The 25,557-nt window shown below is 45.9% G+C and overlaps 1 protein-coding gene across 1 annotated transcript in view; it reads right to left on the reverse strand.

Annotated features, from left to right (window-relative positions):
• Nucleotides 1-257: 257 nt before the first annotated feature.
• The window catches only part of TTC22 (tetratricopeptide repeat domain 22), a 42,688-nt gene continuing 17,388 nt past the window's right edge, over nt 258-25,557 (reverse strand). The window contains exons 4-7 of the mRNA XM_063939652.1: nt 25,139-25,257; nt 21,470-21,631; nt 19,026-19,178; nt 258-2,084 (exon numbers count right to left, since the gene is read on the reverse strand). Of these exons, the coding sequence (XP_063795722.1) occupies nt 1,548-2,084; nt 19,026-19,178; nt 21,470-21,631; nt 25,139-25,257 (971 nt within the window). The 3' untranslated portion in view covers nt 258-1,547. The remainder of the gene's footprint in view (nt 2,085-19,025; nt 19,179-21,469; nt 21,632-25,138; nt 25,258-25,557) is intronic.

Here is a 25,557-nt window from a genome sequence, read left to right on the forward strand (position 1 = left end):
GTGTACATTGCACTGAAGATGGTCCCATTCACAGATGGAAATGAACTGTAAAATGGGAGTTTCACGAAAATTGACTAATGTAGCGCTTGCTCTGTGCATTGCACTGGCAGATGTTCCCATCTCATTGAATTATCTGATTGACAGTGACCAGATCAATTTGTAGATATTCCATTGCTGCTGTAGCTTGAGTAACTGTTACAACCATTGCACAGTGAGACACAAAAAAATAACACATGTAAGTAATAGATATACATGCATTTAACACTTGAATTAAGTACATGAACCTTTATTCCCTTACATAAAATGTTTAAAATAAAATGCAGGGAGAAATTAACAAACTAACGCAAAACTCTGCTCCATCACAAGTGGAGTAGCAAGGCAAGAGCAATCCATGTCAGAGCACCAGTTCTAATCCGTCAGGCTCCTCTGCCCAACACCGCTGACCTTTAAAGGTTTTCTCAATGTGAGAATTTTGGTGACAGTCCTATAACCTAAACATTTTGGAGCAGCAGGACGTTAATCTGATGAATTTTTCAAACTGATACTTAAGATGTAGCTGTCATTTACATACATTGGAATCAGCCATTTTCTCGAAGGCTGAGACAAAATCCAGTTTATCTACTCGCAAGAAGCACAAAGCTCATATGTGGTAGGTGATGGTACTTTAATAGCGTGCATACTGGAACAAAATTGCTATTTTGACCTTTGCTTTTGGCACAACACACAAAGAAAAAAAAATTGTATAGCATCTGCAAAACTCATTGTATGAGACGAAGACACAAAGTAGAGGTACGTACTGGAGTGTTCTCTAGAGCAGAGGTTCTCAAACTTAGTCCTCAGGACACCACACAGTTCACGTTTTCCAGATCACCCAGCAGGTGCACAGGTCTATTCACTACTCACTGATACATTTTAAAAGATCCACAAGTGGAGCTGATTGTTTAACTTGCAATTCCATGGGGAGACCTGGAAAACATGAACTGTTTGGGGTCCTGAGGACCGAGTTTGAGAACCTATGCTCTAGACCACACATATCCAACTGGTGAACCAATGGGCAGATTTCGCTCTTTAGATTATATTCTTTCTGCCGCCACTACCAGTGAGATCCTACTTATTTTATATAGCATTTTTTGTAATGGGATCTGCCCACTGGCATATAGTCCTAACATATAGAATTACATTAAATTACTGATCACTGATTGAGATATCACATTATGTAATGAATCTCCCTATGCTGTACCCCTTTTTATATGGGGACTTGTTCTGTGTAAAATAAAAAAAATGTAAAAAATATTGGATGGTAGCGCTGTCTAGAAACAAAATTTACAGTAGGTTTCGGCAAGCCACGGACTTCCATCTGTTACACAACTACACCTCCCGGCACGGAGAGCCACAGTATGTCTTCCTGTTGGTTTACATTATTAGTAAGTTCATACAATAATATGGGGAATTAAAGGCTGTTCTCCCTAGTGGGCAATTGCTCTTCAGCTTATCATCTCTGATCTCAACACCAGCAATATTTCTGGACTCTCCTGTGCTATTGTCAATTAGAAGGAAGATGACCGGCTGCTTGGTTTCAGTCCAGCTCTCCTGCCATTTACGTTCATAGACTGAAATAAAAGCTTCACCAAGTCCATTTTCCCGGCTGCAATCATTGCTTTAGAAAGGTTGACAATATCAGCGGTGTTGTTTCTGCACACAATCTGCAGCCCCAGGCTGACACTTTCAGAACCACATTTTTCCAGAGAATCCTTTACCCAGAATTCCACTTCCCGAATAAGAGTCTCATTATCCATTTTGTTCTGGTGGTGTAGGCTAAGTAGTACTTCCATGATGCACCTGAAGGTCTCTGTGCCCAGTGAGCCTTTGTTGTCCAGCTGAACAGCCCGTTTCAAACACTCGATAGCATTCAGTTCCTCGCCCTTAGCCCTCAAACATTTTCCCTTAAGTAGCTGCAGCTCAGGGAGGGCATCACCAGGGTCAAACTCCATGGCTTTAGCAATGCACACTAGGGCATTATTCAGGGCATCTTCATCAGTTAGAAGTAACTCCTGGACAGAATCCACGCCCATGTAGTAGCAGACCTCAAATAAAGAGACATCATATTGTTATAGGCAGAATATTAGCACGTCATTTAATATTCATGTCAAAAATGGTCTGGTGCTATAGAAACATACAGTATTCATGAAAGAGCACTGCTTATATTCACAGTGTAATGAGGTGAGTTTTGCCAAAGTTACTGCGCAATAAGAGGTATCAATTAGCAAGTCACTAAAGGAATACAATAAGCAAACATAAGTACAACAGAAAGTGATGACGAGTGGAAGAGGGCTATAATATACACATTTCTTGTTGCAGAAACTTGAATCAAACTTAGGCCCCCATTTATCGAGCCTTGGAGAGTGATAAATAGCACGGCGATAAAGTACCAGCCAATCAGCTCCTAACTGACGTGTCACAGGCTGTGTTTGAAAAACGACAGGAGCTGATTGGTTGGTACTTTATCATTGTGCTATTTATCACTCTCCAAGGCTTGATAAATGTGGGCATTAAAATACTGTAGGGATCATTCTAAATAAGCCAGGTTCTATAAGATTAGTCAAGTTTAATAATTAATTTGTGAAAAAATTGTTTTTATATCAGAAAGGTTGGGGTAGAGGGGGTCATTCCGAGTTGTTCACTAGCAGATTTCATTCGCTGCGCTGCGATCAGTCAAAAAAAAGTCACTTCTGCGCATGCGGTGCAATGCGCATGTGCGTCGTACTATTACAACAAACTATGTAGTTTCACACAAGGTCTAGCGAAGCTTTTCAGTCGCACTGCTGGCCGCAGAGTGATTGACAGGAAGAGGGTGTTTCTGGGTGTCAACTGACTGTTTTCAGGGAGTGTTCGAAAAAACGCAGGCGTGGCTGGGAGAACACTCCGGGCTTCTCCCAGAGAGGAGAAATACAAAGTCGGTAAGTATGTTACAAGGCACTGTAAGTAGTTGAGAGGAATCCATTTAGTCTTCTGTTTTATCAGGAAATCTGGATGTGTGCATGTTACAAGATTGCATCATCTGTTGAAAGCATAACAAGCAATTATATGACCCAGAGTGGGTGCTATTATCATGTAGCATTGGGGACCACCAGTATCAGAGAAGCCTTGCCTAGGCCTGGTGATTTAAGGTCCCCAAACATAACCATACCAACAAAAAAAAACCTGCAGATTCTGAGACTTTTTACCAGATTTAAAGATTCCCCAATCCACCCATACTGTACATTATAGATATATTTCAGTGATTTGCAGATCATGTTCAGCAAATACAGTTCTGCCAACCTTGAAAGGCCCCTCAGTTTACTAGAACCAGCCTGCAAATCTGCTGATTAAAAAGAAAAAACAACAACAACAACAACTGCAAAAAATTGATCTAGCATCCACCTCTGAAAAAGGCTTAATGCTAGTAATTGTTGGCAAAGTGATTGCATGAAATAGATCTTCAGGATACAACACTATTGGATTAATCAGACACCTGTACATGCATCTTATCCATAGTTTATTCTGACAGATATGAACAGTATAGGAAAGAAATATGCCTGCTCTCAGGTTTACCCATATTGTACATGGTATCAGCTGCGTGGCAGTATTAATGCCATATATGTTTCCAAAACACAAAGTCAATTGCAATCAGTGCTAACTATAATATAATATACTGCAGATCAGTGTGTATGTAGCAAATAATAAGAATTTACTTACCGATAATTCTATTTCTCGTAGTCCGTAGTGGATGCTGGGGACTCCGTCAGGACCATGGGGAATAGCGGCTCCGCAGGAGACAGGGCACAAAAATAAAGCTTTAGGATTAGGTGGTGTGTACTGGCTCCTCCCCCTATGACCCTCCTCCAAGCCTCAGTTAGGATACTGTGCCCGGACGAGCGTACACAATAAGGAAGGATATTGAATCCCGGGTAAGACTCATACCAGCCACACCAATCACACCGTATAACTTGTGATCTGAACCCAGTTAACAGTATGACAAACGTAGGAGCCTCTGAACAGACGGCTCACAACAATAACAACCCGAATTTGTTTGTAACAATAACTATGTACAAGTATTGCAGACAATCCGCACTTGGGATGGGCGCCCAGCATCCACTACGGACTACGAGAAATAGAATTATCGGTAAGTAAATTCTTATTTTCTCTAACGTCCTAAGTGGATGCTGGGGACTCCGTCAGGACCATGGGGATTATACCAAAGCTCCCAAACGGGCGGGAGAGTGCGGATGACTCTGCAGCACCGAATAAGAGAACTCAAGGTCCTCCTCAGCCAGGGTATCAAATTTGTAGAATTTTGCAAACGTGTTTGCCCCTGACCAAGTAGCAGCTCGGCAGAGTTGTAATGCCGAGACCCCCCGGGCAGCCGCCCAGGATGAGCCCACTTTCCTTGTGGAATGGGCCTTGACAGATTTAGGTTGTGGCAAGCCTGCCACAGAATGTGCAAGTTGAATTGTGCTACAAATCCAACGAGCAATCGTCTGCTTAGAAGCAGGAGCACCCATCTTGTTGGGTGCATACAATATAAACAGTGAGTCAGACTTTCTGACTCCCGCCGTTCTTGAAATATATATTTTCAATGCCCGGACCACGTCCAACAACTTGGAATCCTCCAAATCGTTAGTAGCCGCAGGCACCACAATAGGCTGGTTCAGGTGAAACGCTGACACCACCTTAGGCAGAAAATGAGGACGCGTCCGCAGTTCTGCCCTGTCCGTATGGAAAATCAGATATGGGCTCTTATATGATAAAGCCGCCAATTCTGATACTCTCCTGGCTGAAGCCAGGGCCAGTAGCATGGTTACTTTCCATGTAAGATACTTCAACTCCACCGATTTGAGCGGCTCAAACCAATGGGATTTGAGAAAATCCAAGACTACATTAAGATCCCACGGTGCCACTGGGGGCACAACCGGGGGCTGTATATGTAGTACTCCTTTTACAAAAGTCTGGACTTCAGGAACTGAAGCCAATTCTTTCTGGAAGAAAATCGACAGGGCCGAAATTTGAACCTTAATGGACCCCAATTTGAGGCCCATAGACAATCCTGTTTGCAGGAAATGTAGGAATCGACCCAGTTGAAATTCCTCCGTGGGGGCCTTCCTGGCCTCACACCACGCAACATATTTTCTCCAAATGCGGTGATAATGTTGTGCAGTCACCTCCTTCCTGGCTTTTACCAGTGTAGGAATGACCTCTTCCGGAATGCCTTTTTCCCTTAGAATTCGGCGTTCAACCGCCATGCCGTCAAACGCAGCCGTGGTAAGTCTTGGAATAGACACGGTCCCTGCTGAAGCAGGTCCCGTCTTAGAGGTAGAGGCCACGGATCCTCCGTGAGCATCTCTTAAAGTTCCGGGTACCAAGTTCTTCTTGGCCAATCCGGAGCCACTAGTATCGTTCTTACTCCCTTTTGCCGTATAATTCTCAGTACTTTTGGTATGAGAGGCAGAGGAGGGAACACATACACTGACTGGTACACCCACGGTGTTACCAGAGCGTCCACAGCTATTGCCTGAGGGTCTCTTGACCTGGCGCAATACCTGTCCAGTTTTTTGTTGAGGCGGGACGCCATCATATCCACCATTGGTTTTTCCCAACGGTTCACAATCATGTGGAAGACTTCTGGATGAAGTCCCCACTCTCCCGGGTGTAGATCGTGTCTGCTGAAGAAGTCTGCTTCCCAGTTGTCCACTCCCGGAATGAATACTGCTGACAGTGCTATCACATGATCTTCCGCCCAGCGAAGAATCCTTGCAGCTTCTGCCATTGCTGTCCTGCTTCTTGTGCCGCCCTGTCTGTTTACGTGGGCGACTGCCGTGATGTTGTCCGACTGGATCAACACCGGCTGACCCTGAAGCAGGGGTTTTGCCAGACTTAGAGCATTGTAAATCGCTCTTAGCTCCAGTATATTTATGTGAAGAGACATCTCCAGGCTTGACCATACTCCCTGGAAGTTTCTTCCCTGTGTGACCGCTCCCCAGCCTCTCAGACTGGCATCCGTGGTCACCAGGACCCAGTCCTGTATGCCGAATCTGCGGCCCTCTAACAGATGAGCACTCTGCAACCACCACAGAAGAGACACCCTTGTCCGTGGCGATAAGGTTATCCGCTGATGCATCTGCAGATGTGATCCGGACCATTTGTCCAGCAGATCCCACTGAAAAGTTCGTGCGTGGAATCTGCCGAATGGAATCGCTTCGTAAGAAGCCACCATCTTTCCCAGGACTCTTGTGCATTGATGCACAGACACTTTCCCTGGTTTTAGGAGGTTCCTGACAAGTTCGGATAACTCCCTGGCTTTCTCCTCCGGAAGAAACACCTTTTTCTGAACAGTGTCCAGAATCATTCCCAGGAACAGCAGACGTGTCGTCGGGGTCAACTGAGATTTTGGAAAATTCAGAATCCACCCGTGTTGTTGCAGCACTAGTCGGGTTAGTGCTACTCCGTCCTCCAGCTGTTCTCTGGACCTTGCCCTTATCAGGAGATCGTCCAAGTAAGGGATAATTAATACGCCTCTTCTTCGCAGAAGAATCATCATTTCGGCCATTACCTTGGTAAAGACCCGAGGTGCCGTGGACAATCCAAACGGCAGCGTCTGAAACTGATAATGACAGTTTTGCACCACGAACCTGAGGTACCCTTGATGTGAAGGGCAAATTGGGACATGCAGGTAAGCATCCTTTATGTCCAGGGACACCATAAAGTCCCATTCTTCCAGATTCGCTATCACTGCTCTGAGTGACTCCATCTTGAACTTGAATTTTTGTATGTACAGGTTCAAAGATTTCAGATTTAGAATAGGTCTTACCGAGCCGTCCGGCTTCGGTACCACAAATAGCGTGGAGTAATACCCCTTTCCCTGTTGTAGGAGGGGTACCTTGACTATCACCTGCTGAGAAAACAGCTTGTGAATGGCTTCCAATACCGTCGCCCTGTCTGAGGGAGACGTTGGCAAAGCAGACTTTAGGAACCTGCGAGGGGGAGACTTCTCGAATTCCAACCTGTAACCCTGAGATACTACCTGCAGGATCCAGGGGTCCACCTGTGAGCAAGCCCACTGTGCGCTGAAATTCTTGAGTCGACCCCCCACCGCTCCTGAGTCCGCTTGTAAGGCCCCAGCGTCATGCTGAGGGCTTTGCAGAACCCTGAGAGGGCTTCTGTTCCTGGGCAGGGGCTGCTTGCTGCCCTCTCTTACCCCTTCCTCTGCCCCGAGGCAGATATGACTGTCCTTTTGTCCGCTTGTTCTTATAGGACCGAAAGGACTGCGGCTGAAAAGACGGTGTCTTTTTCTGTTGGGAGGGGGTCTGAGGTAAAAAGGTGGATTTTCCGGCAGTTGCCGTGGCCACCAGATCCGATAGACCGACGCCAAATAATTCCTCCCCTTTATACGGCAATACTTCCATATGTCGTTTGGAATCCGCATCACCTGACCACTGTCGCGTCCATAAACTCCTTCTGGCAGATATGGACATCGCATTTACTCTCGATGCCAGAGTGCAAATATCTCTCTGAGCATCTCGCATATAAAGGAAAGCATCCTTTAATTGCTCTATAGTCAATAAAATACTGTCCCTATCCAGGGTATCAATATTTTCAGTCAGGGAATCCAACCAGACGACCCCAGCACTGCACATCCAGGCTGAGGCGATGGCTGGTCGCAGTATAACACCAGTATGTGTGTATATACTTTTTAGGGTAGTTTCCAGTCTCCTATCAGCTGGATCCCTGAGGGCGGCCGTATCAGGAGACGGTAACGCCACTTGTTTTGATAAGCGTGTGAGCGCCTTATCCACCCTAGGGGGTGTTTCCCAGCGCGCCCTAACCTCTGGCGGGAAAGGGTATAATGCTAATAATTTTTTGAAATTAGCACTTTTCTATCTGGGTTAACCCACGCTTCATCACATACATCATTTAATTCCTCTGATTCAGGAAAAACTACAGGTAGTTTTTTCACCCCCCACATAATACCCCTTTTTGTGGTACTTGCAGTATCAGAGATATGCAAAGCCTCCTTCATTGCCGTGATCATATAACGTGTGGCCCTACTTGAAAATACGTTTGTTTCATCACCGTCGACACTAGATTCAGTGTCTGTGTCTGGGTCTGTGTCGACCGACTGAGGTAAAGGGCGCTTTTCAGCCCCTGACGGTGTCTGAGACGCCTGGGCAGGTACTAACTGGTTTGCCGGCCGTCTCATGTCGTCAACTGATTTTTGTAATGTGCTGACATTATCACGTAATTCCATAAACAAAGCCATCCATTCCGGTGTCGACTCCCTGGGGGGTGACATCACCATTATCGGCAATTGCTCTGCCTCCACACCAACATCGTCCTCATACATGTCGACACACACGTACCGACACACAGCAGACACACAGGGAATGCTCTTATCGAAGACAGGACCCCACTAGCCCTTTGGAGAGACAGAGGGAGAGTTTGCCAGCACACACCCAAGCGCTATAATATATATGGGAACAACCTTATATAAGTGTTGTTCCTTATAGCAGCTTAAATATATCAAAATATCGCCAAAAAATGCCCCCCCTCTCTGTTTTACCCTGTTTCTGTAGTGCAGTGCAGGGGAGAGTCCTGGGAGCCTTCCTCACAGCGGAGCTGAGCAGGAAAATGGCGCTGTGTGCTGAGGAGAATAAGCCCCGCCCCCTATTTCGGCGGGCTTTTCTCCCGGAGTTTTAGATATCTGGCATGGGTTAAATACATACATATAGCCTCAATGGCTATATGTGATGTATTCTTTTGCCATAAAGGTATTAAATATTGCTGCCCAGGGCGCCCCCAGCAGCGCCCTGCACCCTCCGTGACCGCTTGGTGTGAAGTGTGTGACAACAATGGCGCACAGCTGCAGTGCTGTGCGCTACCTTCATGAAGACTGAAGAGCCTTCTGCCGCCTGTTTCCGGACCTTCAATCTTCAGCATCTGTAAGGGGGGTCGGCGGCGCGGCTCCGGGACGAACCCCAGGGTGAGACCTGTGTTCCGACTCCCTCTGGAGCTAATGGTGTCCAGTAGCCTAAGAATCCAATCCATCCTGCACGCAAGTGAGTTGAAATTCTCTCCCCTAAGTCCCTCGATGCAGTGAGCCTGTTGCCAGCAGGACTCACTGAAAATAAAAAACCTAAAAACTTTTTCTAAGCAGCTCTTTAGGAGAGCCACCTAGATTGCACCCTGCTCGGACGGGCACAAAAACCTAACTGAGGCTTGGAGGAGGGTCATAGGGGGAGGAGCCAGTACACACCACCTAATCCTAAAGCTTTATTTTTGTGCCCTGTCTCCTGCGGAGCCGCTATTCCCCATGGTCCTGACGGAGTCCCCAGCATCCACTTAGGACGTTAGAGAAAAAACATTAAGAATTTTCTCATATTTTGATTAAAACATTTAAGCTTGTAGCCCATCGTCAAGGGACCCCAGTATTCTGCAAGTCCCTACACTAGCATACGTATATGCCCAGCACAGCGTTATGTTGCAGTTACATGTAGTCACCTCTCCGGTACGGAGGGAAACGTGTATACAGGGCTGGCTTGATAGCTACACCTAACTAGGGCCCTCATTCCGAGTTGATTGCTCGCTAGCTGCTTTTAGCAGCAGTGCAAACGCTAGGCCGCCGCCCTCTGGGAGTGTATCTTAGCTTAGCAGAAGTGCAAACGAAAGGTTAGCAGAACTGCTCGTAAAAATTTTCATGCAGTTTTTGAGCAGCTCCAGACCTACTCCTACCTTGCCATCACCTCAGTCAGTTTAGTTCCTGCTTTGACGTCACAAACACGCCCTGCGTTCGGCCAGCCACTCCCCCGTTTCCCCAGATACGCCTGCATTTTTACCTTTCATGCCTGCGTTTTTTAGCACACTCCCTGAAAACGGCCAGTTACCACCCAGAAACACCCACTTCCTGTCAATCACTCACCGATCAACACAGCGACTGAAAAGCGTCGCTCGACCTTATGTAAAACTGCATAGTTTTGTGTGAAAGTACTTCACGCGTGCGTACCGCGGCCCGTACGCATGCGCAGAAATGCCGCTTTTTCACCTAATCGCCGCGCTGCGACCGAAAGCAGCTAGCGATCAACTCGGAATGAGGGCCTTGGTCTTTTATAACCTGATCTGAAAGCCGGCATGATAGCACTAGGCAAATATTTTGAAGCAAATCAGAATGAAATCTGCCCACGCTCGCGGGTTTACCAATATTGTACATGGTACCAGCTGCATGGCAGTATTAATGCCACATATATATATATTATACAAACTTGGCGATTGGCTGCAAGCTTGAATGTTTTGATCAAAATATGACCAAATCCCCTTGTATTATTTGCTGCATACACAGAGATTTGAGATTTTCAGTATTTCTCATACGTCTTAGAGCAGGAACCGGCAACTGGCGGACCGCGGTCCATCTCCGGACCGCAAAGGACAGAACAGCGGATCGGTTTACTAATCTAAGATAGACTCTAATTATAAATACTGGCAGGGGAAGGAAGATGGCAGTCACACTGTAATGATGCAGAGAGGCAAGAGCGTCCATCTTCCTTCCCCTGCAGAGCGTGCTGACGCGGCGTCCCACGTGAGCGGGCTGACGCGGCGTCACGGGACTGATGGAGGCTGAGGCGCTGAGTGGATCCCGCGCACCACACCACAGCGTGGAGGAGCCCCGACTGGACCCAGCCCCCGCACCCAGGGGACTCACCCTCTCAAGAGGAAACCAAGCTACCAGGCGGCGGAGCCGGGAGGCACTTTCTAGTGCGTCTACGGATTGCGGCCTGCCCGTCCCCACGTACGCGGGCTTTGTACATAAGGGTGAGCAGTCATATTTTGAAACATATTTCGTGTCTGTATTGCACAAGAAAAGATACTGCGCTCCACTGTAGGGGTTTGGGACGCAATTAATTCTTACACCTTGGGAGTAAAGAAGTCATCGTATACATAAGATTACAAAATGTTATATCTGCCACACCTGCAGTGCACATGGGGGGTAATTCCAAGTTGATCGCAGCAGGAAATTTTTTAGCAGTTGGGAAAAACCATGTGCACTGCAGGGGGGGCAGATATAACATTTGCAGAGAGAGTTAGATTTGGGTGGGTTATTTTGTTTCTGTGCAGGGTAAATACTGGCTGCTTTATTTTTACACTGCAATTTAGATAACAGATTGAACTCACCACACCCAAATCTCACTCTCTCTGCAAATGTTATATCTGCCTCCCCTGCAGTGCACATGGTTTTGCCCAACTGCTAAAAATATTCCTGCTGCGATCAACTTGGAATTACCCCCATGGTTTTGCACAACTGCTAACAATTTTGCTGCTACGATCAACTCTGAATTACCCCCATGGTTTTGTCCATTAAAGAAGGAGTTTGCTTTTGCAAACCAACCTGAATCACTGCCTAAGAGTAACATAAAGACTCGTAATGTCTAGTAAAGTTTTATTTAAGGCTTAAAATTCCTTTTGAGGAATGTAGTATATTGCTTGTTTCAGCAACAAAATAAAAGCTTGTTATTATTTACATTCCAGATATTTGATTTTGTGGTTTTTTTGGACCTCGATCAAAATAATTAGTTAACATCCGGACTCCATTAAAAATTCCTTGCCTACCCCTGTCCTAGAGGATGCTGGGGTCACATTAGAACCATGGGGTATAGACGGGATCCACAGGAGACATGGGCACTTTAAGACTTTGAAAGGGTGTGAACTGGCTCCTCCCTCTATGCCGCTCCTCCAGACTCCAGTTTTAGAATTGTGCCCAGTGAGACTGGATGCACTCCAGGGGAGCTCTACTGAGTTTCTCTGAAAAGACTTATGTTAGGTTTTTTATTTTCAGGGAGGACTGCTGGCAACAGTCTCCCTGCTTTGTGGGACTGAGGGGAGAGAGGTATGACCTACTACTAGTGAGTTCAAAGGCTCTGCTTCTGGCTACAGGACACTATTAGCTCCTGGGGGTTTGATCGCTGGGTACACCTAGATGCTCACTCCCGCAGCCTGCCGTCACCCCCTTACAGAGCCAGAAGTCAGAAGACAGGTGAGTAGCAGAAGAAAGAAGACTTCTCTTCAGTGACGGCTTTATGAGGTACCGCACGGCGGGCAAGAACTCTGCGCGCCATGCTCCAGTTTCACAGGCACTGCAGGGTGCAGGGCGTGGGGGGGGGGGGCGCTCTGGGCAGCATGTATAATTCCTCTGTTTTGGCTGGCAGAATGGGAAATTAGTGCCTAGGCACTGTCCTACCCCCGCCAGAGACATGAATTATTTATTTAAGAGCGGGAAGAAGCGCGCCGTTACGGGGGCGGGACTTCTTCCTCACTCGGCCAGCACAGCTCAGCGCCATTTTCTCCTCCATGCTGCGGAGCCGCTGGTCCTCCCTCACTGCTGACACAAGTATCAGGGTGCTAAAAAAAGGGGGGGCACAGTGTAAATTGGGCAGTGTATTTCAGAGTAAAAGCGCTGCAAGTCTGTTATCATGATTCTATTCACAGGCTTTGTATGATTGCGCTGGGTTGTGAGCTGGCAAAAATCCTCTCTGTGTCCATCTGACAGTATTACTGTGGGTCTGCCTCCTATAAGCCCGGTGTGTCTGTTGGTGTTTGGTACACGTCTGTCGACATGTCTGAGGCTGAGTGCTCTTCCCAGGAGGAAGCTATATTAGGGACACAGACGTATGAGGGGGTGACCGTGTCGGCACCGCCGTCTCTTGACTGGGTGAATGTCTTGAATGCACATATGGAGCATATCAGTAAGAGATTAGTAAAAATCTGTGGAGGATGTATTGATCTAGGACCCCTGGTTTGCTCCGGCCCACCCGCTTCTCAGTGAGACACGCCGCCGCTCAGTCCGGCGGCAGCGTGTCTCAGCTGTCAGAACAGGGAGGAGAGCGCGGCTGTCGGGTGGGAGCGGCTGCATGTAGGACTTGAAACCAGCCGCCGGTTCGTGAGCCAATCAGAGCTCGCGGACCGGCAGCCAATCAGGAGCCGCGGCTGCCGGTCCGCGAGCTCTGATTGGCTCTCGAACCGGCGGCTGGTTTCAAGTCCTACACGCCGCCGCCCAACATAGCCGCGCTCTCCTCCGTGTCCCCGCCGAAAGGAGCGGTAAGCAGCACAGGGGGGACAAGGGACGGGGGGGCATCTGTATACCTGGCACTGTGGGGACATCTGTATACCTGGCACTGTGGGGACATCTGTATACCTGGCACTGTGGGGACATCTGTATACCTGGCACTGTGAGGGGCATCTGTATACCTGGCACTGTGGGGGCATCTGTATACCTGGCACTGTGAGGGGCTTCTGTATACCTGGCACTGTGGGGGCATCTGTATACCTGGCACTGTGGGGACATCTGTATGCCTGGCACTGTGAGGGGCATCTGTATACCTGGCACTGTGATGGGCATCTGTATACCTGGCACTGTGGGGACATCTGTATACCTGGCACTGTGGGGGGCATCTGTATACCTGGCACCGTGGGGGGCATCTGTATACCTGGCACTGTGAGGGGCATCTGTATACCTGGCACTGTGAGGGGCATCTGTATACCTGGCACTGTGAGGGGCATTTGTATACCTGGCACTGTGGGGGCATTTGTATACCTGGCACTGTGAGGGGCATCTGTATACCTGGCACTGTGAGGGGCATCTGTATACCTGGCACTGTGAGGGGCATTTGTATACCTGGCAATGTGGGGGCATCTGTATACCTGGCACTGCGGGGGCATCTGTATACCTGGCACTGTGGGGACATCTGTATACCTGGCACTGTGAGGGGCATTTGTATACCTGGCACTGTGGGGGCATTTGTATACCTGGCACTGTGGGGGCATCTGTTTACCTGGCACTGTGGGGGCATCTGTTTACCTGGTACTGTGAGGGGCATTTGTATACCTGGCACTGTGGGGACATCTGTATACCTGGCACTGTGAGGGGCATTTGTATACCTGGCACTGTCGAGGCATCTGTATACCTGGCACTGTGGGGGCATCTGTATACCTGGCACTGTGGGGGCATTTGTATACCTGGCACTATGGGGGCAATTGTGGATCTGGCACTGCACTATTGGGGGCATATGTGTATCACGTCCCATTTTAACTGGCCACACCCATTTTTTTGGCGCGTGCGCCTCTGGCATGCACACACAGTACCTCTAAGGGGCAGACCTACTGGGGGGCAGAGTCATTTTTTAAGTTGAGAATTTTTGTATGAACCCCCGAAGGATTTTATAAATATCCAAATGGCCCTCGGTAGAAAAAAGGTTCCCCACCCCTGCAGTACATGATTGTGGTTATTAAAGATGTGTTGCCTATCACTGAGAACCCTGCAGGTTCCTGATAAACGGGTCTGTATGTATAAAAAGAAGAAACCGTAGGTAACGTTTCCTCCCTCTCATGACCTGAATGCTCTGTTTGAAAAAGTTTGGAAAAGTCCTGACGGAAAGTTGCAAACAAGGCCCTGTCACGGTTGTCTAAAAAGGTGGTTCTGCCAGCACCGGGCACGGCGGCTCCTAAGAACCCAGCAGATCGTAAACAAGAAACTACTTTAAATCCATTTATGCGACCACAGGTACGCTACTCAGACCTGCCATTGCATCGGCGTGGGTGAGTAGTGTTATTGAAAAGTGTGCAGATAACTTGTCATCTGATATAGATGCTCTGGATAAGGTAGCATCCTCTTGACGCTGGGTTATATCAAGGACGCTGCGGCGTACCTCAGGGAAACTGCAAGAGATTTTGGCCTTTTGGGATCAAAGGCCAAATGCCATAGCGGTCTCGGCTAGGCGAGCATTGTGGGCTCACCAATGGAATGCTGATGCGGACTCCAAGTGAAATATGGAGTCTCTCCCATACAAGGGTGGTGTCTTGTTTGGGGACGACCTCGATGATTTGGTACCTACGGCTACCGCGGGTAAGTCATCCTTTTTACCTTATGTTCCTCAACAACAAAAGAAAAACACACCACTATCAGATGCAGTCCTTTCGGCCCATTAAATACAAAAGACGGCGAGGCTCTCCCTTCCTTGCTAGTAGAAGAAGGGGACAAGGTAAAAGATCACCAGCCTTGACGGGTTCGCAGGAGCAGAAGTCTTCCCCGTCTTCTGCCAAATCCACGGCATGACGCTGGGCCTCTCTTGCGAGAGTCCGCACCGGTGGGGGCGCATCTAAAACTGTTCAGTCAGTTCTGGGTTCGTTCGGGCCTGGACCCGTGGGTTTTACATAGAGTGTCCCAAGGGTACAAACTGGAGTTTCAAGACGTTCCCCCTCGCCGATTTTTCAAATCGGTCTTACCAGTTTCTCCTCCGAATAGCTAGGTAGTATGCGAAGCAAAAAAAAAAAAAAAAAAGTTGTGTCAGAATCAAGTCATTATCCTGGTTCCCCCGTCACAACAGGGAGAAGGCTTTTATTCAAGCTTTTTCGTGGTTCCAAAGCCGGACGGCTCGGTCAGGCCAATCCTACACCTGAAATCCCTAAATTTCTACCTGAAGAAGTTTAAATTCAAAAGGGAATCTCCCAGGGCAGTGATCTCCAGTCTGTAGGAAGGTGATTTCATGGTTTCGGTGGACATAAAGTATACCTACTTACATGTTCCCTTTTATCCTACGCATCAGGCTTTCCTGAGATTTGCGATTCAGGATTGTTATTACCAGTTTCAGACGTTGCCGTTTGGTTTATCCACGGCTCCGAGGATTTTCACTAAGGTGATGGCGGAAATGATGGTACTTCTTCGCAAACAAGGAGTCACTATTATCCCGTACTTGGACGATCTCCTGATAAAGGCGAGATCCAGGGACCAGTCGGTGCGAAACATTGCACTCTCCCTGACAGTTCTTCAACAACATGGTTGGCTCCTAAACTTGCCAAAGTCAAAGTTACTTCCAACAACGAGATTGCCGTTTTTGGGAATGATACTGGACACAGAACTTCAGAGAGTTTTTTCTTCCAGTGGAAAAGGCTCTGGAGATCCAGAGTCTGGTCAAACAAGTTCTGAAACCAGCAAGAGTGTCAATCCATCAATGCATTTGGTTGCTGGGGAAGATGGTTGCGGCCTATGAGGCCATTCAGTTTGGCAGGTTCCATGCCAGAGTGTTAAAGTGGGACCTGTTGGACAAGTGGTCCGGATCACACCTACACAAGCACCGGAAGATAATCCTGTCGTCAAAAGCCAGGATTTCGCTCCTGTGGTGGCTACACAGTTCTCACCTACTAGAGGGACGCAGGTTCGGGATTCAGGACTGGGTCCTGGTAACCACAGAGGCAAGTCTCCGAGGCTGAGGAGCTGTCACTCAGGGGGAAAGCTTCCATGGAAAATGGTCAAGTCAGGAAGCCTGCCTTCACATAAATGTGCTAGAATTGAGAGCCATTTACAACGGCTTTCTACAAGCGGTACATCTTCTTCAAGATCATCCCGTGCAGATCCAGTCGGACAATATAACAGCAGTCGCGTACATAAACAGGCAAGGCGGAACGAAAAGCACAGTGGCAATGACAGAGGTGACAAGGTTTCTCCTCTGGGCAGAAAGACATGCAAGAGCTCTGTCTGCAATTTTCATTCCAGGGGTGGACAACTGGGAAGCAGACTTCCTCAGCAGACAAGATCTCCATCCAGGAGAGTGGGGCCTCCACCAAGAAGTCTTCGCAGAGGTGACAAGTCGTTGGGGAGTTCCTCAAGTAGACATGATGGCATCTCGTCTCAACGAGAAGCTTCAGAGATATTGTTCCAGGTCAAGGGACCCTCAAGCAATAGCAGTGGATGCACTGGTGACACCGTGGGTGTTTCGGTCGGTGTAGGTATTCCCTCCACTTCCTCTCATTCCAAAAGTTCTAAAGATCATAAGAAGAACAGAGATTCGGGCGATCCTCATTGTTCCAGACTGGCCAAGGAGGGCTTGGTATCCAGATCTTCAGGAATTACTCATAGGAGATCCCTGGCCTCTTCCTCTGCGCGAGGAACTGTTACAACAGGGGCCGTGCGTGTATCAGGACTTACCACGGCTACGTTTGACGGCCTGGCGGTTGAGCGCCAAATCCCAGTGAAGTAATTCCCACACTTATTCAAGCCAGAAAAGGGGTAACGCCTAAACATTACCACCGTATTTGGAGAAAATATGTTTCTTGGTGTGAATCCAAGAAGGCTTCTACAAAAAAGTTTCAGCTTGGACGTTTTCTCCATTTTCTACAAGCAGGTGTGGATGCGGGCCTAAAATTGGGCTCAATTAAGGTACAGATTTCAGCATTATCGGTTTTCTTTCAGAAACAATTGGCCTCCCTTCCAGAAGTTCAGACTTTCGTGAAAGGCGTGTTGTACATCCACCTCCATTTGTGTCTCCAGTGGCACAATGGGATCTTAATGTGGTGTTGCAGTTCCTTCAATCACATTGGTTTAAACCTTTACAGAAGGTGGAGTTGAAGTTCCTCACTTGCAAAGTGATCATCCTGTTGGCCTTGGCATCTGCAAGGCGGGTGTCTGAGTTAGCGGCCTTGTCTCACAAGAGCCCTTATTTGATCTTCTATGAAGATAGAGCTGAATTGAGAACACGTCAGCAATTTCTACCGAAGGTGGTTTCCTCTTTCCACATGAACCAACCTATTGTTGTGCCTGTGGCTACTGACGCCTTCACTGAGTCAAAGTCTCTGTATGTGGTCAGAGCTTTGAAGATTTATGTCGACAGAACGGCTCAGATTAGGAGAACAGAGGCTCTGTTTGTCCTGTATGTTCCCAACAAGATTGGGTGTCCTGCTTCCAAGCAAACCATTGCGAGCTGGCTCTGCGGTACGATTCAGCATACTCATTCCACGGCAGGTTTGCCGCTACCGAAATCGGTGAAGGCCCATTCTACTAGAAAGGTGGGCTCGTCCTGGGCAGCTGCCCGGGGGGTCTCGGCGTTACAGCTTTGCCGAGCAGCTACTTGGTCGGGATCAAACACTTTTGCTTAGTTTTGCAAGTTTGACACCTTGGCCGATGATGACCTCAAATTTGGTCAATCAGTACTGTAGAGTCATCCGCACTCTCCCGCCCGTTCTAGAGCTTTGGTATAACCCCATGGTTCTAATGTGACCCCAGCATCCTCTAGGACGTATGAGAAAATAGGATTTTAATACCTACCGGTAAACCTTTTCTCTTAGTCCGTAGAGGATGCTGGGCGCCCGTCCCAGTGCTTACTATATCTGCAGTTATTAGTTGTGGTTACACACATATTGTGTTACGTTTATTGTCAGCATGTTGCTGCAATTGTTCATGCCGTTGGCTTGTGTTCTGTTGAATGCCACGTTGTGCGGCATACTTGAGGTGTGAGCTGGTATGAATCTCACCTTAACAATAAATCCTTTCCTCGAAATGTCCGTCTCCCTGGGCACAGTTCCTATAACTGGAGTCTGGAGGAGGGGAATAGAGGGAGGAGGCAGTTCACACCCTTTCAAAGTCTTAAAGTGCCCATGTCTCCTGCGGATCCCGTCTATAACCCCATGGTTCTAATGTGACCCCAGCATCCTCTACGGACTAAGAGAAAATGATTTACCGGTAGATATTAAAATCCTATTATTACAGTGGTTCCCAAACTTTTTTAAATCACTGCGCCCTAGAGCATTGGAATGTTTTTCACAGCACCCCTAGGCCAAAAGTTTCTTATTGAGAACTTTAGAAAGAAATATTAAATTACGTAAATTGTGTTTATATGTTAACCTTAGGTTCAATTGTGTGGGGAGGGACAAGATTCGCTTCTGTTTGTCCACATACGTTTTATGACTGATTGCCACCAGCACTGGTTTTGCCTATTACATTGACCATAAATGATTTCAATTGGTCCTGGACCACCAATCCAAGGCACCCATGCAAGTGCTCTGAGGCACCCCAGGTGCCATGGCACACAGTTTGAGAACCACTGGTATATTATTATTGTTATTGCCGATAGCAAAGGTCTTTCTGTTTTATAAACAGTATAGGGTTTAGAACAGAATGCAGTGCATGTGTATGCATGTATGTACAGTAAGTATCAGAGATAGTAGGTATAACTTACTTGTCCCATATCCAGGTACGTCCTCAGGCAGGGGTGCACATCTATGACGTTGTCCAGGTTGGCTTTGGCTTTGGCAAGGTGATCTCTGTCCGGCAGGCCTCCTAAACCCATCTTTGCCCGTTCCAGGTCTCGTATGTACATCCCGATGAAAATCTAAACAAAAATAATGTGAACATATTGAAATACATTGGAAAATATATTCTCGGATTATTTTTTTAAACAGTAAAATGCCCAACACATGAAACTTTGTTGTTTTCAAATGGTACCATGTGACTGCCACTGACCGTATTACAGCCAATGGCCTATGTGGCAGATGTGGCACCACATCACACTGTTCCTGCGCTCTAATAGCAGTGATTTACCTACACATGATTGGGTTTGCCTTCCACTGATGGATAATATGCAAAAAATAATAATAATGTGGGAGTTGTTGGTTGGTAAAGCTGATTATCAGCTTTGATAATGATGATAATTACATATGTTTGATGATGATTACATGTTACACCATGACGCTGCCTGCTTCCAGTATTCACACTTTCTTTACATCTTACATTTCCTGTGCTTGGAAATGCACTATCTGGGAGAGCTCACAGAGACCGTTCTGTAATCATGCGACAAATAATCCGCACACAGGTGACCTCCGATAAACTATTTATGTGACTTGTGAAGAAAGTTGATTAGTTCAGGTTACATAGAGTATGGATATAGCAAGGGGGTAATACTGATGCCATTACTTATTTTCAGTTTATTGTTCCCAATGAATGTTGACAAATGGTTGCATTACATTTTGTTTTGGCATATTATTGATTACCTCAGCTGTGTGTCAACGCCGAATTGTTTTGGCACATTATTGATTAAGGTGCCTACACATGGTAAGATTTTTCAAACGATGTAGGCGTTTCCAACCGGAACAACACATTTAAAAATGCTCCGTGTGTGGGCATGTCAACGATGCCATGCGCGCACCTGCCAGTGTCCCGTCAGCACCCACTGGAGTCCCCGTCGGCACCCACTGGAGTCCCCGTCGGCACCCACCGGAGTCCCCATCGGCACTTGCCGATGCCGGCACCCAGTCAGGTCCCGACACTAGCAATGTGTCATTGGAGGACACATAGCTCCGTGTGTGAGGCGAGCACCTTTACTTCAGCCGTGAGTCAACCCTGATTACTTACTGGGCTGACTCACAGCTGAATGATTTCTCTTTCTAAACGAGAAACATGTTAATGAAAGCCTAGTCAGGCAGTGAGTGGTTCATGTTGACAGGAAGTCAAATCAGATAATACCAATAAAAAAAAATACTTCACTACTACTCTTGTCCTCTTTTTGCTTAATTTAAGGATTGTGGCACACATGCGTTTTAGAACAGGCCATTTGCCAACCAGAAAACGTATGTACTGTATAAATCATCCTGTGATGATATAGTTAATGAGGACTCAATTTCTCTATCACATAGAAGCACTATTATAGATGAATTGTTCCTTTGTGGAATTGACACCGGATTTTCCATTCCCTCTTATGTCTGGCCACAGGATCAAAGGACACTGTTTGCACAAATGGATGACAGGCAAATTTGTGAAGCGTTCATGATACTACGTACAGTACTCTCTCTCCTTCTTCGATCACCTTTAGTCCTGTATTCCTTTACCTTCTATTGTCTCAGCAGTATCCTCTTCCCCAGGACTCTCTACCATTTGGAACTGGTCTGCGCCTCTTTCGTCGTCCTTATCTGTCCTTTTTTTTTTTATGTGCAGTTTTATTTAATATAATTGTCTAACTGTTCAGCTCTGCAGAGTTTGGTGCCTTACAAATGGTGATGAAATGGTTTTATGGTTGGAAAATGCAATGTTCTAAACCACCTGGGTGCCAAAGACGTTAGCCTGGATTCTAGTACAGGTTGAGTATCCCTTATCCAAAATGCTTGGGACAAGAGGAGTTTTGGATATCGGATTTTTCCGTATTTTGGAATAAATGCATACCATAATGAGATATTATGGTGATGGGACCTAAATCTAAGCACAGAATGCATTTATGTTACATATACACCTTATACACCCATCCTGAAGGTAATTTTAGCCAATATTTTTTATAACTTTGTGCATTAAACAAAGTGTGTGTACATTCACACAATTAATTTATGTTTCATATACACCTTATGCACACAGCCTGAAGGTCATTTAATACAATATTTTTAATAACTTTGGGTATTAAACAAAGTTTGTGTACATTGAGCCATCAAAAAACAAAGGTTTCACTATCTCACTCTCACTGAAAAAAGTCCGTATTTCGGAATATTCCGTATTTCGGAATATTTGGATATGGGATACTCAACCTGTAGCTGTAAATTGTAATGCGGACCTCAGTTACCGTTCCCGGTGGAAACGGTTACAGGGTTATATGAGTGCAATGGAGTATCAGGTGAAGGCAAAAATACAGATCTGGTTTACCTGGGAGCGTGTGCAGTAAGCCTGCCAGTTCAGTTTTGGGTCTAGCAGAACATCGAGTGCCATGTTACAGATTCCGATGGCCATTTCTTGCTTCCCCAGGAAATGAAATATTTTTGCCAGACGGTTCAGTATCAAGGGGTCACCTTTTCCAGTTTCTAAAGCCTGTTTGTGACAAAGGAAGAGACGCACATCATTTACACAGCCATCTGGACGAGGCACTACCTTTATGTATACTTTGAAATTGGGGTGTTGTGATCTTTAATATGCAAAAACAAGGGGTAGTGGGAACTCGACTCCCATGAATTCTTGCCAAAGGTTAATACCTTCTGTCGAAGTCAAAAATATTACATAAAGAGAACATACAAACTACACACATATAAGGCGCTATACTTGCAAATAAGCGCAGCGAGCACAGCAATATATGGTAACCCACGCATTTACACAGACATGCCACAGAGATGGATTCGACCCTTATTTCATGCAGTACATAATTATAATAATATCAAGCGCCAGACATCATGATGATTTAAAATTATCTAATGAAGTAATGTCATGAATGTGTATTATTTGAACTAAACAAGATAGACCAGTCATGTTTACTATTAAAACAACCAGCTTAATGTGTAGATTCATTTGATACTTGTTATTAAGTTGTAGGACATTGCAGCGGATAATTATGATTGAATGTATAAAAGCTAAAATCACTTTTATTAGAACAATAGATATTCCAAACAGGAAACTCATGCAAGCCCTTTGGATGTCTTCAAGGCTGAATCTGATTACCATACACAAAGGAACTGGTGACTCATCATGAGTCCCCTCCCCCAGAAACTAGATGAGACATAAGATGACCACACAGGAGGTCAGTTACTTGCTTTTTGGTCTCAGAGGATGATGGAGGAGTTGTTGGCAGTTCAGTTCCTGTGTTTACTTACAGAGAGAGGGAGATATAAGCTGCATTGGAAGGAATGGTAATTGTATCGCTGGCATGTAACCGAAACTGTATGTAATGGCATATAACTGTATGTAATTGTATGTTCTAACTGCTTACTGTGTGACTGTAACCATGTAACTATAGGTATACTGTACTTTGTAATATATATTGAATCCATATCCTTTTTAATAACAAATATATACATCAATGAGCTTTGGAACTCAGATAATGTGTGGGTGTATTGTTTTCTCTTATGGGATGCAGTGTTTTGCGATGTATAGCGCACATTCATGGGATATGGTAATAAGAGGTGCAGGCGTTTACAATATATATTAGAGCGGGTATTTTAAATATTTCTGAGAAAGCAATTTGGCATTCTTACTTCTCTCCCACCTAATATGGAGCTGTGTACCCAGCTTTTGTGGGCATCTCCAGCAAGTATCGGAGACCCCAAGAAATATTTTATTTAACAAGCTAAGCTTGGTACGCACTATGGGGGTCATTCCGAGTTGATCGTTAGCAGAAAATGTTCGCTGCGCAGCGATGAAGCGAAAAAACGTCACCTCTGCGCATGCGTATGCGGCACAATGCGCACGCGCAACGTACTTTCACAGCTGCTGATGTAGTTTTGCACAGGGTCTAGCGATGCATTTAAGTCGCACTGCTGACCGCAGAGTGATTGACATGAAGAGGACGTTTCTGGGTGTCAACTGACCGTTTTCAGGGAGTGTTTAAAAAAAATGCAGGCATGCCAGGATAAACGCAGGCGTGGCTGGGCGAACGCAGGGCGTGTTTGTGACGTCAAATCCAGAACTGAATGGTCTGAAGTGATCGCAAGCTAGGAGTAGGTCTGGAGCTACTCTGAATCGGCACAATTTTTTTTTGTAGCCGCTCTGCGATCCCTTCGTTCGCACTTCTGCGAAGCTAAAATACACTCCCAGTGGGAGGCGGCATAGCGTTTGCACGGCTGCTAAAAACAGCTAGCGAGCGATCAACTCGGAATGACCACTTATATGATATATCATCTGATATATTGTTCTGATGCAGATCGGAACGACATATCGGGTACATAATCTAGTGTGTACACATGATGTGCACACTCCCGTGGGTCGCTGGCCAACGCAGAATGCAGCATGACACGTGTCATCACCCCGTCGGACCCAGCATGTGTATGCACTTGCCGCATCCCTGGTCCTGTCGGCACTGATCTAGATCTGGGTACACATTGTCTAGTGTGTTACCCAGTCTTATATACACACTCTTTATTTTAACAACAGGGAAAGCAGTACAAAAATAAACATACAAAATCTAGAAAGTAAATATATTGTTATCCATTTGCCCTCTACCTATGCTCCAATATACTAATTTACATGAATTCCCTATCGTCTGATGTCAGACCACTCCTGTTTGCAAGTACACAACATGAAAATAACCTTAATGACACTAAAGCATATTTGTGTGGGGAAAAAGGGGTAAGTATTATAATTAAGTATATGGGAAGAGAGAAAAGAGGACAGATAAACTATGATGGTGAAGAACGGCCCCAACTAAGCAATATCGCCATCTGCTCGCTAACTCTACTTAAGCTTTGTACATACCTGAATGACGGTGATACCCAGCGATGCGATGTACCGTACACACTATATAATCCGCCATATGGCGATGTGATGTATTGTTACAAGTAACAGACCTGCGTCATCGGTGGCATCATCCCGTTGGACGTGCATAACATCCAATAGGACGTTGCGACCACCCAATTATTCAAACTATAAATTGGGTGTATTTGAGGGTACACACTATATGTTGACTGTCCTCGTCCAACTTATTGTATGATCTGGCTCTCTCCTACTTTTAGCATGACTCAGGTCTAATGAAGTGGGGCACGCTCTGTCACTGCAGAGTACCTGGGTCAGTCCCGAGTCGAATTCCTGGTGCACCGAACCCAGGTAGTCCCTTTCACACTAAGCCAGGACCTGGGTTGCCCCAGCAATATTTGCAGTCAGGGGCTAGGTGTGACAGGGGTATGATTTAATTGTTGCCCCACGATGGCAGTCTGATCCAGATTAGGGGTTTTGTTTCCAACATGAATATAAAATGCATTCTGTCTTCCATTACAGCATGTTACTATTGGCTTGGAGGCAGTACCTATGCATTCAAGTCAGTTTTGTCATATAAAACACCTTTTTGCTACATGGGCAGAGGTATCTTGATAAAATTAGAAAGAGGTAATCACTAAAGTGCAACCCTCACAGTGGTGGCAGCCATTTTGTTAATTCAGTATTCATAAAGCTTATTTGTTCACTGGCCACCAGTGACCTCAAAATGGCCCCCAGTAGTATGTCGATAACAAGTATGCTTAAAATGATGTATTTTGTTGTTGTTTGATTCTTCTTTTACAGTCACCACTTACATCTAAACTTGTATAACTCGTTTCTTGTGTAATTTATTGTATGCCTATTAAAGTGCACACTTCCTGGCTCACTGCACTCTTTAACATGTGGAATGAAGATTGTATCGCTGTGTTTTAGAACAGACATTCAGTTCTGGCTTTACCTCTTCATTCTTCTTAAAGCTATGGTATCAGTATCAGAAAAATGTCCTATCTGACACTTACAACATCTTTGCTCTACCTAGAATGCAACTGCTGGGGTTATACATTTGCATTTACAATCCATACCACACATAAGCATAATAAATAACATTTCCAAAACAAAATCTAACCACATTGCCCAAACCTTGCCAAAGCAGTCCAGTGGGTCTGTTCCTGAAAACCCATAGTCGTGTATTCCCATCGGTGTGGTAGAAAATGTATTTTGTTTTTCCAGCATCATCCCGAGGTAGCACCAGGACAAAGCTAAAAGATACATAAAATTGTGTGTGATTAACAACCGATGCATTAATAGAGCACTATTTTCCCTCATAGGGGGAGATGTATCAAATCTTGGATAAAGTACCAACCAATCAGCTCTAGCTGACACTTTTTTTTTTAAACACAGCCTGTAAGGTGACAGAAGCTAATTGGTTGGTACTTTATCTCTCAAGGTTTGATCTACCTCAACCTCCTCATACACGTCTGTGTGTTTTTGCCCCATCTGACAGATGATGTTTTTCAATTTTATTTTTCAGTTCATAATTTAAATATTTTATTCTACTT

The sequence above is a fragment of the Pseudophryne corroboree genome, chromosome 9 (assembly GCF_028390025.1).
Source record: "Pseudophryne corroboree isolate aPseCor3 chromosome 9, aPseCor3.hap2, whole genome shotgun sequence".
Lineage (NCBI taxonomy): Eukaryota > Metazoa > Chordata > Amphibia > Anura > Myobatrachidae > Pseudophryne > Pseudophryne corroboree.